Source organism: Struthio camelus, chromosome 3 (genome assembly GCF_040807025.1).
Source record: "Struthio camelus isolate bStrCam1 chromosome 3, bStrCam1.hap1, whole genome shotgun sequence".
Lineage (NCBI taxonomy): Eukaryota > Metazoa > Chordata > Aves > Struthioniformes > Struthionidae > Struthio > Struthio camelus.
In genome coordinates, this window is record NC_090944.1 from 29,269,575 (window position 1) to 29,287,055 (window position 17,481).

General features: G+C 35.4%; 1 protein-coding gene across 11 annotated transcripts in view; it reads right to left on the reverse strand.

Annotated features, from left to right (window-relative positions):
- SNTG2 (syntrophin gamma 2) overlaps nucleotides 1–17,481 on the reverse strand; it is a 285,354-nt gene that overhangs the window by 153,517 nt on the left and 114,356 nt on the right. For 9 of the 11 annotated variants that reach the window (XM_068937274.1, XM_068937273.1, XM_068937271.1 and 6 more), the window contains exon 2: nucleotides 13,659–13,796. In XM_068937274.1, the coding sequence (XP_068793375.1) occupies nucleotides 13,659–13,696 (38 nt within the window). In that variant the 5' untranslated portion in view covers nucleotides 13,697–13,796. Of the gene's footprint in view, nucleotides 1–13,658; nucleotides 13,797–17,481 lie in introns of those variants that run through there. The other 2 variants (XM_068937268.1, XM_068937276.1) reach the window with 2 other exon arrangements.

The following is a 17,481-nucleotide window of genomic DNA, read 5'->3' on the forward strand; positions in this document are numbered from 1 at the left end:
GAAGACATCAACGATAACTTTATGCATGATGAAAACCTAATGTTTTTGTATAATTCAAATACAGAGACAGCTTATTTCACTTCTTAGTTGCCTGTATGTTAGGTATAATTTTTCTATTCAGACTAATTTATTTATGGTTTGAGTTTAAAGGCAGATATCTGTAGATGTCTAAAAAAACAATCACAAAAATACAGAGCTACAGTTGATTGTATGATGACTCCATAATATTATTTCAGTATAGGCAAGGAAAACTCTTTAGAAAGTGTTATTAATTATCAATCTGAATCTGAACAGAAAATCTGAAATTAATACTATTTTACTTTTTAACTAGTATTTTGTTTAATTAATTATTTCCTTTAATAAGGAAATAATTTCCTTTAATATTTCCTTAATTTATTAAAGCGCTTCATTCCAAAGTACTCAATAAGTATACTATAAAGATCACTTACTCAAGTTGTGCTACAAAGCAGAAGCAATTCTATACTTCTTACAGCACACAGCATAGTAGGCTTTTTGATTTCTTGTTTTTAGAAAATTAGAGGAAGAATATGCCTGCATGGAACTTCAGGGTGTATTTGAGTAGATAGAATGCAATTATTAAAACTGAAATTGTTCAGGATACCAACGTGAAATATTCCTACTTTTGTGAGACTTTCATTGTTCCAAGTAGACAAGGATTCAATTATACATTTTTTCCAAGTAATACTGGCTATGTAATACCTATCATCATGCTTAAGAATTGGATTAACATACTGGGTATGACACTCTAGCTGCATAATTTTAAGAAATAGATAAATTGACCAGTATCAAAAGTATCAACAATAGAAAGAGAGGACGGATTTACCTACATGTATAACAGGCAGTTTCATTTGTTTGCATCTCAAGAAGTTCTGTGACTGGATAGGCTCGCTTTTTTTTTTCATTTAGACTTAGTTTACTGTGGAAAAATATATATTTTGGAAATGGGCTTTCTCTTTGAAAAGTTAGTTGTAAGCCTGAATAGACCAGTAACATCCTCACTGCTGTAGCGTTTTAGTGTTGTACTATCAATACCTAGCCACAAAATTTTAGAAAATAAGACGTTCAGTTTTTCCCCCAAATTTACAATCACGGAATCTTTTAGAAGAAAGCACAGAAATACATACTCACCACAGAAGCCCAGTTAGGACTATACTTTTCTTAATATCGGAGAAAGAGGATTTGCAAGATTATGATTATTTCTAACATTTTTTATACAGCACTATAATAATATCAAGAGGTTTCAAGGATATTGGTTACCAACACATCTATCTCAGAAAAAGTATCACTATACAGATCTTGAAATTTAAGATGACAGGCAAAAGACTGCAACAGATGGGTAAGGCAAAAAAATGTAGAAGCTGAAACAAAGCCTAACTCTGGGTGTAAATCCAAATGTGAAATGATGGGTTCCAATCTTGGTATCTCTACTAAACCTGCTATTTGTTTCTGGAAAAACTGAAAAGTGATTAACAAGTCATAAAATGAAAAGTTAGAAAATGTAAGTGCATAAGCTGAATTATTTCTGTGAATTCTACTTAAGGTTTGAGTAGAAATAAAATTCCTAAACACTTTCTTTGGTCCAAGAAACCAAAGTCAACTCACAAGAATTAGCATTAGGGATTGTGTGCAGATACAAATATTGTCTGTGTGTTCATTTCAATTTTTGCACTTTTGTTCTTGCTGCCAATTAGATAGTCACAGTTAAAAAATTATTTCCTGGAATTTTATAGGTGCATGCTGCAAATAATTATAAGATGGATATGGCCTTCTGTGAAACTGAATCCAACTGCCTACTAGAGCAGACAGTCAGAGCACAGAATATAAGCAAAAGGGCAAAAAAAAAGAACATCTTATTGATAAAGACAGTAATTATTCTCTTAAAATATGACTAAAATATGTCTTGTAAATGCCTTTAAATTAAAATGCAGCTTATGAAAAAAAAAGAAAGGAAAAAAAAAACAGCAAGCATTTTTTTGTTGATACTCTGGAACTAACAACCATTCCCATATGTTTGAGTATTTCCCTAGGCCTAGGTAGCAGATTCTCCACTCATTTTGCGTTCTTCACAGATTTGTTCTTATTCTGTTTCAAATAGTCCCTTTACATTTACCCCTATGCTATCTCACTCAGTCACAGCCTCATCTATGGCATCTTCAGCTCTGCGATGTTAACTCCCACATTAGTCTTTTACCCTTGTAAGCCTGCCTGCATGACTGTCTTTAACAACATATCATACTAAATATCTTGGTTAAAACTAAAACTCTTCAGTGAACTGTTCCAGTTCTTCCTCTGTCAGTTGTCATAATTCTTTCTTCTCTATTACATAGCACTTGAAAGCCAATGTTGAAGGAAATTGAGCTGTACATGCCTGAGTAAAACTTTTGTGTTCCAAAGCATGGGAACATTGGAGTTCACGGCTGTTGACCATGAACAAGCTTAGGTATGTTCAAAGACAACAGAACTGCATTTAAGAAAGCATTTTGCTTGTGGTAAAAGACTAACATTAGCAGATTAGCAGCCATCAAGACAAAAGGGAAAGCAATTTCTATGTTAAAAAAAAAATGTAGCTGCAAAAGTGAAAGGGTTAGCATTAAGCTAAATTTTGTGGTTAGAAGTAATGTTTAGAAGTAATCAACTTGTTTGTCCCTCAGTCACTATCATCCTCATGGAATAACATTTGCTCTGCAGGGAAGCCAGAGCACAACCAATGCGTTTATATCTTGTCACAGCACATAGCTCAGAGACAAGGGCTTTATTTCAGAACAAGACCTTGTTCTGTGCAGTGGGGCAAACAACTGCAACGCATAAGAGAGCTGTGAAAGATGTGAAAAAGCAGAAAGGACCCAACCTAAGATACTGACAGGCACAGACCACAGATGAAATCAGACTTGGGCAGGATGGGGTTCAGTACTTGTGTTGCTTTCAACAACCTGCAGCTCTCCAAAGCTTTAGGAGTAAAAGCAGTACCAGTAATATATTCTTTAATTAAGTCTGTATTTTTTTCCTTACACTTAGTCCCAAAGGGTTTTACAAGCCCAGAGACAATTTCAGGAGACCTCTAGATTGAAATAACCCACGCAACTAAATAACGGGGGAGCTTAAAAGATCTTAGTCATCAATATTGACATAGACAGCAGTAAGGCCGAAACTTTCAAGAACTCCAAGAACAATGCTAGATGAGAATATGTTAAAAAACAAATGCAATGAAAACTTGAAAACACAGACACCAAATAAAAGAGCAAAAGATCAATAACTAGAAAAAAGACTAGCTAGTAACTGGAGGTGTAAAGTGGGGGTTGTAACAGTTACAATCGCTACTGAAACTAGCTTTTAATACTAGCTACTTTTCAATAAGTTTTTAATCCGCTTTTGAAATCTTTCTATTAGGAAAAATAGGAATGACCATTCTCATTTTGAGTATATTTCCTTACAAAGAAATCATAAATTCTGACTCACAGACACAACCACTGAGAACGATATAGCCAAAAACATCCTATAGTTTTTGTAAAGTTTCTAAAAGAATATCCAGACTTGCTTTCTGATACTTTTTAAATATAATTTGGGGAACTATGCGGTCATACATCTCTCTGGATAGGTCTTTTATATATGTGTATCCAATCACACGCAGTGATGTGCATGGAGCCTAAGGGGCAACGTCAGAAGTCAGTTATAGTTATCATTTTTGTTCCTGCTTGCTCTCTGTCATTGAATAACCACAGATTTCAGTTTAGTGTTTTGCAGCAGGATTTAACATCCACCCATCAATGTCTACGCATTCTGTTATCATTTCCAGATTGTCAACATCTAGTACTGGCAGTTGAGGAAGGGGATCTTTTTTTAGGAACAATATTCTATTTGTACCTTAATGAACAAGGAGAGAGATTTCATGAGGAGGCACTTGACACTTTCCACACAATTTGATATAAATGGATATATTTGGGAGAAGATTCAATATGTACCAGGCATGCTTTTTCTGTAAAAGTCTGCTAGAAAAGTTTAACAAATGCATGCATTATTTCCAAACATCAAACTCGAGTACATCTTAGAAAATGCTGGACCATTTGAAATAGCTGTTTCTTCAGATCTTTTTAAGAAAAATGAAGGTCACCAACACTTTATTTTTACTCTTTTCATTTCCATTTAATCAGCAAATGTATGAAAATAATGATCATAGGTGGCTATAAAAGTAATATACACAAACATATATACTTGGAAATTCGAGTTCTTTCTAAAAAAGTAAGCTCATACAGCAAAGAAAGACCTTCTCTAGAAAGAGAAATAATTATTTAAATGACTGTTCATCATGCCTTGTGGAAAAATAATGGGTATTTTACTACCTATTTTGTATCAGAAATAAATCATAACAAGACTAGGAGATGCCAGCCAACAGTCATGACTATGTGGTAGCTGGCATAGGTTAGGTGTGGCTGTACTATAGTTATAAGGAACCGGACAAGAATGGGAAAGCAATTGTAGAGCAAACAACCTGTTAATCAAAGTGAAAGTTGCGAACCTGTCATTGCCACAGCGCACAGAACTTTCCAGAAGGGCAGGCTTTGAGCACCGCTGCCCCCCCGCCCCCAGCAACAGCCAATCACCAGGTGCCACGGCAATTTGAGCCAATCAGAACTGGGCATCCTCTGCCCAATCCCAAAACCGAGGGCCACCGAGGTCTCCGGGAGGACCCAGCAGAGCCTCTGCAGAGACGGCTGGAGTGCCTGAGGGCTCACGGCGGCGGGGCGGGGAGGGACGGGGCGGGGGGGGAACGGGGGTCCAGTGCAGCTGTGCACTGCACTGCCAGGACACTGCCCTGGCCCTGCCGTCCTCCAGGGCTGCCCAGTCTGCCCTGCCATGGGACAGGGAGGTCGTGGGAGAAACCATGATAGTGGCCTGCCCAGCACCCTCCTGCTGCCTCCCCCACTGTAAAGCTGCCATGTCACTTGTCCATATGTGCTTTAGTACCTGAGCCCATCTAGCCCCCACATCATTGCCAGTTCTGCCTCAAACCATGACACACTGTTACCTTAACAGCAGACAGACAATTCCTTAAGCAAGGTAAGTGGCTAAACAGCAAGCTAGAAAAATGCAAGCAAGGAAATCACCGCTGCATTCTTTGGAGTAGTTCAGTCTTCGTTGTTTTTTTTTAGATAAAGAAACATTATTCCCAGTTCTGGGATTGTATTAGTCCTTTAGTGGAAAGAGTAGCCCCTAAAGGCCATCTTAGATGTTGGAAGTAAGGCACCAAATTTACTCCCAAGTCACATGGCGGGTTAACAATACAAAATGAAAGCCAGTCTCAAACTATAAGGCAGAATTTACCAGCCAAGCTCTTGGAAAATATTCAGGGAAAAGGAACTAGGAGAAGGTGCAATATGAAGAGTTAAAACAAGTCTATAACCTGTCCCACGTGGATGCAAGGAAAGAAACAGCATGATACAAAAAAGGGAAAAAAAGATGAAGATGAAGATACCAGCTAAATTTTATCTTTTCTTATTGCTGAAGCTGCCACAAGGAAGTTACAAGATAAAAAATGATTGATTGAAGAGACAGATCCTGTGAAAATGTGAGACCCAGTAAAACATACCACATAATGCAGACATCTTGCTGCTTGCCGTATTCACAGTATGAACAAAAGAGGATGCAGGGGAGAGCAAGGCTATGTAAAATCCTTTACCAAGTTCTCTCCTCAGCAAAGGTGGAGAGATCACTGCAGATAAGGATTTTCTCAACTTACACCCTCCACCTATCCAGTCCCAGAGCTTCCTCAGCAAATTGTCCTACGTATATTTAATATTCTGCCATATATTGAGGTTTCCACTTACATAACCCTCACTGCTCATTGATTATCAGCACACTTCTGCCGTCCCACTGGTTGCAGTGGTCAGTCTGTCCTTTGCCCGACTCTCTTCTTAGAAATGAGGATTTTAACCTACAGAAGGGACTGCACTTGCCAAAATTCTATGAAGGTGAAAGTCAGGAGAAAAATCATGCCTGGGAGAAAGAGTGTACGTGACGGCTGTAACTAGAGATGGTGCTGGATTATGATTTATCACTGATTAATATAGACATCCACGATAAGGCTAGCAGACTTCACATAATCATTCAGCTTTTCAGAAGATTTACAACGCCAATACCTAGGATTGGAATAGAGAAGTTCCTTGTTCCAGTACTTTGTAGTCCAGCATCAAAGAACACTTAATTAAATGACAAGAAGCACTGAGTTTTGATTGCTTCTTTACTGACTACTGTTACTACTTACATGTGTCCCGCAGCCTTTATGAAAGACCATGAGTATACACAATTCTTAAGAAACCAGCGAAGGTTTCACCTAAATTTCACAGCTGGCCACTTAGACTGAATCTGGCACATTCATGTATTGCCACAGGTTGTTAATACAACTCTCTCAGGAACTGTAACCACCAGAACCTTACCATTAGCTAGGTAAACTGTTATATAATGCAATGAAAAATAACATAAAGGTTTTTCCAAGTATTGGGGGAGGGTGCCAATCGAAGAACTATTTCACAAATAGAATTTGTTACGCTGTTGGTTGCAGCATGTTTAGCTCAGAAATGCTTTTTGCTCAAAGAGCATCTGTATAAATTTTAGCTCTCAGTCCATGTCCCTTTTAAAATACTGTTTTATAGCCTTAGAAATAGCTTTATAGCCTTAGAAAGACACTGTAACTTGTCAGGAAATTGAATGAATTAAGGAGAAAATGGAAATATAAGTCAAGAAACCTCAATAAAGAGAGAGAAAAGAATGAAGTAATTCTCCATGGCAACATGTGATGCCTCATTCTCCAGCTCCATGAAGAGGAGGTAAGCTGTAATAAAAGACAGGTAAACAGAAAACTAAAGAGTACTGTGAAGAGATAGTTGGAACTTTTAACACAAGATTTTTGCACAGGATGTCATCTTTCCCCCAAAGGAACAGGAAAAAAATGCAGCTATAAAAATTGACTGAGGCATGCCAGGACCAGTGGAGGTTTGTACAGAGGCAAAGCAGATCTTCTCACATGCAAGCTGAGATCTGGGACAGCTGTAGACGATCTGTATCAAGTATAATATAATTAGATATTTTTATCCGTTTATCTTCTTATAACTGTTTCCATTACTGTAGATCAAAGTCTTGGTTCATTTTTTGATAAAATGAAGTCACTCATTCTATTTTTAAAGCCTGCCAACCTAAAGGAGAATTATAAAGAAAACTGAACCAGATTGTTCTCAGAGGTGCACAATAAAAAGATAAGAGGCATCAGTCACAACAGTTGAACATAATGGGAAATATTTTCATAGTGAAAGTGGTTAAGTACTAGAACAGGCTGCCCTGGTGAGAGGTGGTGGAATCTCCATCCTTGGAGAGATATTTTGGAGAGATATTCTGAACTTGAGTGCAGAAGGCCTCGAGCAACCTAACCAAACTTGGAAGCTGTCCCAGCTTTGAGTGGGGAGTTGAACTAGGTGACTCCAGAGACCAGTCTAAATTACCTTGTTATCTGCTCTAATAAAGATGACTCTGACAAACCACAGTGTAGTTCATTCTTCAGGGTGTGGTGATCATATTATAGATGTCTCAGTGACACTATTGGTATAAGTACTGGTATAGGTTCACAAAAGTCTTCAGGAACTCCTTCACTGAGTTGTAAGATGTTTAATTTGGGACAGGAGCTTTCTTTGGCAAGTGATAAGAGAGGACATGGGACTCGGACTGATCCCAGACTGTGAGAGTGACAATATAGATAAAGGCTGTGCAGATCATCTACAAATCTGGATTTTCAGATTTGCTAATTGTTATTACAAGTATGGGCAAGATATATTTCTTTCTTTTCCTATTAAGATTAAGCTGATTTCTTTCAAGTAAAAAGACATCTTATAACAAGAGTTATAGGTAAATCCTTCCAGAACACAGCTGTCCTTCAGTTGAATAATTTAATTTGCATTTGCTGTTACATGTTGGCAGGTGTGAAGGCAAAGATGAAAAACAGAGGGTGCCTCCATTGGTGTCCTGTTCCATAACTAAAAATGCTCATGTTTCCACACAGTCAGATACTCTGCCTCTAAACTATTGAAGATTTTTAAGTGTTGCACAATCTTTCAAAATATATAGAGCAGCAATTTACCAATCTTGACAGTTTGTCATGGCTTGATGTACAACAATAAATTAATTTAAATTTTAATAAAGGATGCACATATCTGTCTATCTGTATGCCTGGTTAGCAAAACAGAATATAGACTCTGTACTCTTTTCTGCCTTTTTGGTAAGAGCACTAGCTTCTGACAGTATATCAGCTAGATTCTGACCATATCTCAGGGAGAAATTTTTTTTCAGGGATATCCACAGAACCCCTTGTATGCTTCTCCTCTGTACACTTATTACGATTTTTGTCTATGCTACTTACTTTTTTGCCTTTAATAACAAATCAAAGTTTTGGATTTTTTTTAATCATGCTGATGAATACTCATATTCGTTATTTATTTTTTGACATAAACTTTTAAGTGCCCTCAAAGTGAGAGCAACAAGAGCTTAGGATCTTTAATAATATATCCCAAGGGATTATTTGATATGCGTCTTCTAAATATCTAGGTCAGCTTCCCAGTGTATAGAAAACAAATAACAAAAGGTTAAATAAAGTATTTCCTCCTTACAAAATATCTTATTTTCAAAAGAAAGAGTCTTTCTTTAATCACCAGCTTGATATATCCAAATAAATATAAATGTTATAACTTGGGTTATAAAGAAACTTTCAATGCAGACCTATTCTCTAGAGGTTTTGCTAAATGAACATTATTTTCTGTCCTTATTAGCATCTGCGTTATAAAGAGAAAAAAGCCATAGCAGTCTCATCGGGGATGTAAACAGTACTTTCAGATGGTTGTTTCTGTTTTTTTGGATTAACAAAACAATCAGTCTTGCTATTTTTCATCCTTATTCACCTACCTCATTTCAATGTGGCAAACTCCAGTTAAGATAAGACTTGCGGAACTGGATTGTGTACCCAGGATGTGAAGGTTTGTCATTCTAATTATATCAGTCTCTCATAAGCCTCTAAAGAGTCCTCTTCCAATTAAAAAGGTAAGAGCCTGCATCAGAAACCTATTTGTCCTACCACCGATCAAGTCAAAGACAATTCAGCTCTGCTGGAGGGACTGGTTAATAGCGATAAAAAGCGAGATGCATTTTTTTTTCTTACTTTGCCAGTGGACTTTGCAGGGAAAAGACTCAGAAATGTAATGCAAAGGAAAAATAAAAAACAATGTTTACAAAAAGTGGAGAGGCCTAAAACTGGGCTGACAGCAGGAGAAGTAAGATAGCAATATACATGGAAGGAAAACAAAGAATATTGAGGAAGGAAGTGAGGTACTAGCAATATATAGGAAATTAATTTTAACAAGTGGAGCAGCAAAAAGTTACAGAAATATTATACCTTAGTAAAGTGCACCATGTTATGAAAGCACAGAAACAAATTCCTCCCTGTTTCTCCTTTAACTAATAATACATTCTTAGCTATCATACAACTAATTTGCTTCTGTGAGTATTTTTAAACTATTTTGAAAAAAAAATTACAGTTAAAAATACTTAGCAAATAATTAAAAGTATTTAATTTCAATATATTACTTCTGTCAATATTTTCAAATTTTGCTTCTATGAATGATTCTCCCATACATTCTCCTTCTTCCTACCAATTAGACCCCTCTGAACTAAGTCATGAAGACTTGTTCGGACTGCTTGCACTTTGCAAGTCTGAATGACTGAAACATTTTGTTGAAAGGAATATATATTTAATAATATATAGAGATAATCAAATAATATATAATCAACCAAATAATATACAATCAGACACTGAAAACATGTTATTTTCCACAGTGGTTCCACTTCTGGAAGGATTTTTATACACATATAAAAGTCATCTTTTCCACTGTGAAGAATCTAGTACCTAAATGCAAAGAGAACTCTTTCTTTACCTATTTCTTCTATATACACCTTGAATTACGGAAACCACATTCCTCTCCCTCATTATTCTACATCCCAGTTAAATGACTAGTGAAATGTGCTAGTGAAATGGTATGAGCTGCCATGAAATTACAGAAAACCAGCTCTACATTTTCTCATGAACAGGTGAACAGCTTTCTAAGTGCTTAAAAATGTATGACGGATGGCAAAATATGAAACAAGTAAAGGTCAAGATGATGCTCCTAAAAGTAATTTACTATTAGTAGTATGTTACAGTGAGAGGACCTGACTTTTATCTGTACATTCAATGTGAGATCCTTATGGAACAATCTGTCCAACCCACCCCAGTGGCTTGTGTAGTCCTCTGTATTGCACAAGATCAATGAATTGGTCGGTCCCAAGGAGACTGGAAGTATATGAGAAAGAACAGATAGCAGAGCAGAATAGATAATTTGGAATGCTTTCCACAAAATGCTAGGGAATTAAATACTCTCACAAGTAGATACGGAACTTTTTTTTCAGTATTTTCCCATTCACATATTCCACCTACGAAAAGCAACTCTAACAGCAAAAGCTTTTTTCCTCCTACATATTTGAGATCATTACATAAAGAAAGCAAATGAGTTATTTCTATTTTTGTTATAAAGGAAATAGTGTGATGAATGGCTGTATGAAAATACAGATTAACAATGAATAATAAATAACAAAGGTGAAGTATAGAAAGAAGGAGAATAAATCAGTAAGACAATGTCATTGTCTGTGGTTGCTATAAAATTGCCTTTCAGGTTATAATTTTCTATTAACATATTGAATAAGTATAGTCATATAGAGGACAGCAGCAAAATTATTTTCTTGAAACACTTAAAAGTAAAACATTTTTCTCATCTGAATGTATCTCATGTAGCTGTGTATCCAGAATTTTAGAATTACCAAAGAGAGTGCTAGAGGACTACCAGCTATTTCACCCTGATTTCAAATTCTGCCTTTGAATTCCTATATACTGGTAATTTATATTCTGTAAAAACTAAAACGTTCATCTTAATGTTACACTCAAATGGCATTTTTTAAAAAGCTAATGTTCCAAAAATGTCTATTTGGCTCAAAGTAAATCAAAGCAAATATTGCCATGAAGCCTTGATTTAATCCATTTTTCTCATTTGAGTTTGACAACAGAAACTCATGTGCATTGAAGATAATGCTTTCAAGAAGAGACAAGTTAAGGAGATCTTGAAAGGCTCATGGAAAAACAACAGATATGAGCTTTGTGGTTTGGATTTAAAAGTTTTCAGCAACAAAACCTATGGAAAACTTAAGGATAACTTAGGAATAATGTAAACAATCAAACATTAAAAGGAGTAAGATTTTCAAAATAACCCAATTTTTCAATTTATAATTTCTATTATATAAATTCAATGCATTTGTTAAAAAAATAAAAACACCAATGATAGCAATATGGAGAGGATGAATTATTACATGAATTTAGAACAGTACAAATCTATAGGGTCTACTATAGTATAGAAAATTCCACAGGGTGAGGAAGACCTAGTTGTCTGCGTATGGTCACCTGATTTTTCAGTGTTTTCCTGGAAAGGTCAGGTTGGCAGAATTACCCGTGTTGCCTACCAACACCATGATGAGGAAGAATTCCTTCTTAATGAATTTCATTCCTAGCACTTTGCAACTCAAACCTAGATTGCCATCTGAACTGTATAAGTAACTCCCTCACTTCTACACATTAATGCTACTTTCTATATCCTGAAAAAGGTGTTTCCTTTCTGAGGAACTCCCCGGCTATGCTTTCATCTCTAGGCTTAGCAATTTTTAATTGTTACTGGTCACGCAATGCAACCTGGAATCTTCAGCTCATTCCGTACACATGGCTACATACCAGAGCTTTGGTACTCTACAATGACTCTCCCTTTCCAGAACTTTTTTCAAAATCCTACTTCTTATCTTAAGATCTCAAGTATTATCAGAGCCTGTTTTCCTGTCTTGTCTTCCTCTAGGAAATACTGCTTAGGGGACACATGAAGTTTAGCAGTAAAGTGCATCAGGCTTGCTTTCTTTGATCAATGAAAGATGATCAATACAGCTACAGATTTGATTACATTTTTTTTCTCAGATGCAACTAGCCTGTGCTGATTGAGTCAAGAAGTAGCTCAGAATTAAGTACCATGAATTTTAGTTCTTTTTTTATGGAAGAAAATTTATACACAAGGCATCTAGATACCACCAAGACCAGAGCGATCATGTCTGCTTATATGTACAGACACCATGAATTGCAGCCATGCAACATTTTACTACGGCTTTTGTAACCACAGTTTGCATACAACTTATCAGTGCTACCAACAGACAATGTCTGCAGTTAAAATCTGTAGCATTTCATGCTCCTCAGTGAAGTGGAAAGTATACGCAAGCTGACAATTTTTGGCTGAGGCTTATATTTATTTCAGCAAACCAACCAGAATGTGACATATCTTTCAGTTCACTAAGTGGCCTTCCACTAGCTGCCAACTGATGCAGTCTTTTTGTACATTTTTAAAATCAAGTCATGTTCCTTTGAATTACACAGACAATGTTTGAAACCAGTATACAATGTTTCTAAATTCTAAGAGCTGTTTGTTTTTGCATGATATTAAACAAAAATACAGATATTTAGTGTGGCTGAAATGAATGCGTGTGTGTTACATAAGCAGGTTCTTTCTCTCACTCTCATATACACACATACACATACATCTCTATATGTGAACATACAGATACCCCTATATACTTTTTGGCTCTTAATCCTCAGCAGGATATCATAAACGCACGTGATGTCTCCTAGTCCTAGACTGTATGTTCAGATGAAATGTGCAATATAACAAGTAGACAGGAGGCTCCCTCTTTGCCCTCTCTCTGAGGATGCTGCTATGCATTGTTTGTTCTAGCAAATACCAGCACTGTTCATGAACTTTATTTTACTCGGTAAATTTGGGATATCTACACTTAATTTCAAGAGGAGCACTGCTCATACGAGGAAATAAAATATACTATTTGGAGATGTTCAAAATACAACATTGTTGTACTCCTTATAGAAAATACCTCCAGTTTTTTTTAGTGACAAGATTAAACAGTGATACAGAAGACTTTTCTATAGCTTAGGGACACCACATGCTTTAGAAAAACATTATAACTGAATTTGGGAAAAAACAGAAAACAATGCCATACATACACTGGCACTAAGTAAGCCTGGTCTGTGTTTGAAAAAGAATTAAAATGAAGCAAGTATCTGTTGAGCATTCTCCCAGACAGCTCTGCGCCCTTGAACAGACAACTGTCAATACTTGATACACCAATGAAGAAACGGCCTTGTTGTATTAGTTTACTCTTAAATTGATTTTAGTTGGAAATATAGTTTTTTCTTTCCTTTTTTTCATTTAATAACGTAACACTATTTGATGGAAGAATATTGTAGTCTCAATATTTATAGTTGTTTAATTTCTTGTAACGTCAGGTCATAAAGGATCTTGTAGGTAAAAAATAAGTTCTTACCTACAAGAACGCAAATACACACAAAAGAAAATATTGACCATTACATATCTTCTATTACCCAATAGTATCCCTTGCATTCCAATAGCATATTCTGATCTCTGTACAAGATATTAAAATATACAGTCAAAAAACAGAGATCTAGAAGCACTTACATTTGCAATGTGATCACTTCCACTAACACAGACGACATCTTGTTTTTGAATTGTTAATACCTCTTTTGTAAGCTTCAGTCGGATGTCATAGGCATTTTCAGATACTTCGTCATACAGCAATGCAATACCAGTTTTAGTCTGTGAAAACAAGGCACAGAAAGAGAAACAAAGATTTTAATTATGTGAACACTTCACAGTGATAAACAATAACTGCTATCCCATTCAATACACAAAATGTATATAACAAAGCATTCTTTATAAAAAGTGGGAAACGGGTCTGTTTTTAGACTTCCAATGGATTAAACATAAAAAGCCTCTTCTGTACTGTAAAAAGATGGCTAAATGGTCTTTGAAGTATGTTTTAATATGTAAAAATATATTCCCATTGTACTGTTTAACAAAAGATTTTTTTGGCTGTAGCAAATTCTATTTATTTTTAATCATACAGCTTACTATGAATTTGTATTAGAAGCAGAATGTATGTACGTGTATATGTATGTATGTATGCATAGGCACTTCTCAGTTTCAGCAAGAGGTGGAGAAGTGTAATATTGTTACTGACTCAAAGTTGTTCTTTCCACTGACTCAGGAAAAAAAATCTATATCCTTCATAAATGTTACCTTTAAGATACAGAGTTCTATTACGGTACAAAACTGTTTTCATGCAGTAAAACAGACAAATATATTGCAAAGATATAGGTGCTACAGGTTTCAATTTGCTTTAGTCAAATAGGTATATATTTCTGAAGTTACATCATTACAATAATATTAAATTCTATTGGTAGTCTAGTATTTTTGTATTAAAAAAGGTAAAATCTAAAAAGATATCTTGTAGCCAGAAGAAATAATTATCTTCAAAGTTTTCTATGTGACTAATAGAAAAGAAAATCTGTTTTGACTTTTGGTTTACTTACATATGCACAGATTTCCTACTAAACTGGAATTCAGAATGCTATAGCTATTTGTTAAAACAAGCAGATTAGTATAATTTCAGAACTTTACAGTCATTGCACAGAAGAGAAAGATTAAAGCACCTGTTCTGAAAATAGATTGTCATATTTGAGAGTAATATTTGTTTATTAATTTATAATGTTTGTAACAGTACCATCAGACCACTGTGCACTTTTCTCTGTGTAATGGAAGAAATCAAAAAAAAAAAAAAAATTAAGATTTAGCTGCAATTTTTTTTAAAGACTTTTAAATCAAGTCACTCACCTGTGTATTTTGTTTTTATTTCATTAAATAGCAGACTATGCAAAGTACGGAATAATGGCATTAAAGGAGAAACCTGTGCACTGAATGGATGTTCCTCAACTGATATAAAAGTAAAATAAAAAATGGCATACGACCTTTATAACAATATTTTCATTACTAAAAAGATTAAGCAGAGAGTTCTCTGGTGATTGTTAGTAAAACCTTGTGGTCTTTAAAGGTGGGATCTGTTCAAGCTTAAGGCACTTATATTTAGATGTCATGTAGCTCTATACAGAAAGAAAGTGCCAAAGCATGCACTACAGTCCACGGAAATGGAAAATGCAGCCTAGATAGCAATTCAATTTACCTTAAAGTATACATACGAATTGCTTAGTTGAACTGCTCATCAGGTTCTCATTAGTGCCGCATGTAGGCCACTGCTGTTATTCAAGGCACTTTAGGATATCCAAGACAACCTATACATGTATGTGGCCCTATAGGAAAACCAAGTCCTAGCTGGAGGCTTGGCCAGATCTCCATGGTTATAATGAGATGCAGACATCTATCATGCTAGTAGATATCTATATGTGGATTTTTTATGCTTGAAATTAATCTCACCACAAAGGTTTACAATGTAGAAATTCACATCTAGGACAGCCATTTGGATTCTGTAAAGCCAGTGGTAAGAAATAAAACTTCTGGAACATGATTTATTCAATCTCTTCTATGCACCCATCTAAAATGAAGCAAATTGCATCATAGCTCTCTACTTCCACTTTAGAAAATAAATATAAATGACAACCTAGACACAGGTGTCAAATTCTGAACAGATGAATCATGCCCCTAGTGTCTGCTAGGAATGCCTGAAGGAAAAAAAAATGTTCAGTGAGGGTGTAAATTTTAGTTATTCTCACTTGTTTGTAAACTGACATTTCTTTATATTCCCTAAGTTTCAATACTTCAAAATTTCCAGTACGATCAGATGATTTATCAATAAAATGTTATACATAACAGGATATGAAAACTATGTTAACACCATCTGCTTAACAGCTATGCTCTATAAGAGCAAATATTTTCAAATAGCAGAATTGCCTTGCAAAATCACCTTACCCACATTTTGCTGCTGTTCAAAGGTTCTGCATCACTATTTCACTCAGCCTGGCAATCATTGTTACTTTGGCTGATATGCCAGAATATGCTTTACAGAAACGTCTTGAGAGAACAGAACTCTACAGAATACTTTATATAATCTAAAATCAGAACATTCTACTGGCTAGTAATTGTTACACATGTTTAGAAGTAACACAATGAAAAAAACCGAACTTTTATGTGTAACAGTCCATCAAATAATGAATGAAACATATAGAGTACATGATTAAATATTTTACCATTTTCTATCACGCTATTTAAACTGAAAGTCACTGAAGCTCATCTATTCCTATTAAAATAAATACTACCTCACACTTCCATCTAACTTTCGATGTGATCTAAGATGGCATGCAGCAATACCCTATTTGCTTTCAGAATTAGGAAGATTAATCTAGATTTCTTTCAGCCTTTCAAGTATGCTTTTTTAGATCATTTTAAATGATTGTGAATTAGAATTCAGAGCATTCACCTGTTCTGTCTTTGTATTAAAGAGGTGTTACAAGTAACTGTATATTCACTAAGCAATTCCAATCTGCACAAAGTGTTTCTTCAAATAAGAATATTTTAATGGGAATTTAATTTTTGCATGTACTTGTATACACAATATTTAAACTATGCTGGGTTTGTCTCGATTTCTCTTTTAAAAAGTTTCTTTATAAAGTAGCTGTTCCAATAACTGATATCAGAAAGTGAGATGTGAAGAGTAGAAATGTATCCTAAAAATGATATAGTAATGTTAGAGATCAAATTCGCATGTGCTTTGTAATGAAGAATGCACACAGTGCCTAGAGAGCTGCATCTCAATAGGATTTAGGTGCTTATAGTGAGAAGTAGAATGTGTGTTTAAATTAATTTGGGCAGATGAGGAAAGTAAATGTTGATCACCATACCAGTAAACACCATACTGTTAAGTTTTCTAGACATTAGCCTCAGGAAAAGAAAAGCATATGTGTGCGCAGAGAGAGGAAGAGAAAACGGAGAACAGTAGCACGTACCTCACACTAATCGTGACATTTGAGAAAGTTTAGTCACTATCCTATCTTTGAAAGACAAAACACTGAGGCTTACTTTCTTGAGCAAGCTCAAAAACTGTCAATGCCGTACAGAAGAAAACAGCACTTTCTAGAGGCAGCTAGAATTTTTCATGTAACCTTTTATCAGACTTTTATTGTTCACTACTTAAGGCAGCTAAGTCAAGTCAGTGTACTTGCTTTAGAGTCTCCCTGTTCGGCATAATATTTTGGGACCCTACTCAAACTATCATAAATTCTTTCAGTGCACTGTATCTGCAGCCTAAATGTCACAGCTGCGATTTCTGTTTCAGAGTAGACATTTATAGGCCAAACTTTGGTGTCAATGGCATAAATATTTGTCTTCATTACTGTAAGTTTAATTTCGAAAAATCTTGCAAAAAATTAGGCACACATAAAGTGTAAAAGCGATGTTGAGGTATACTAGGTCTTTTTTCTAGAAACTATTT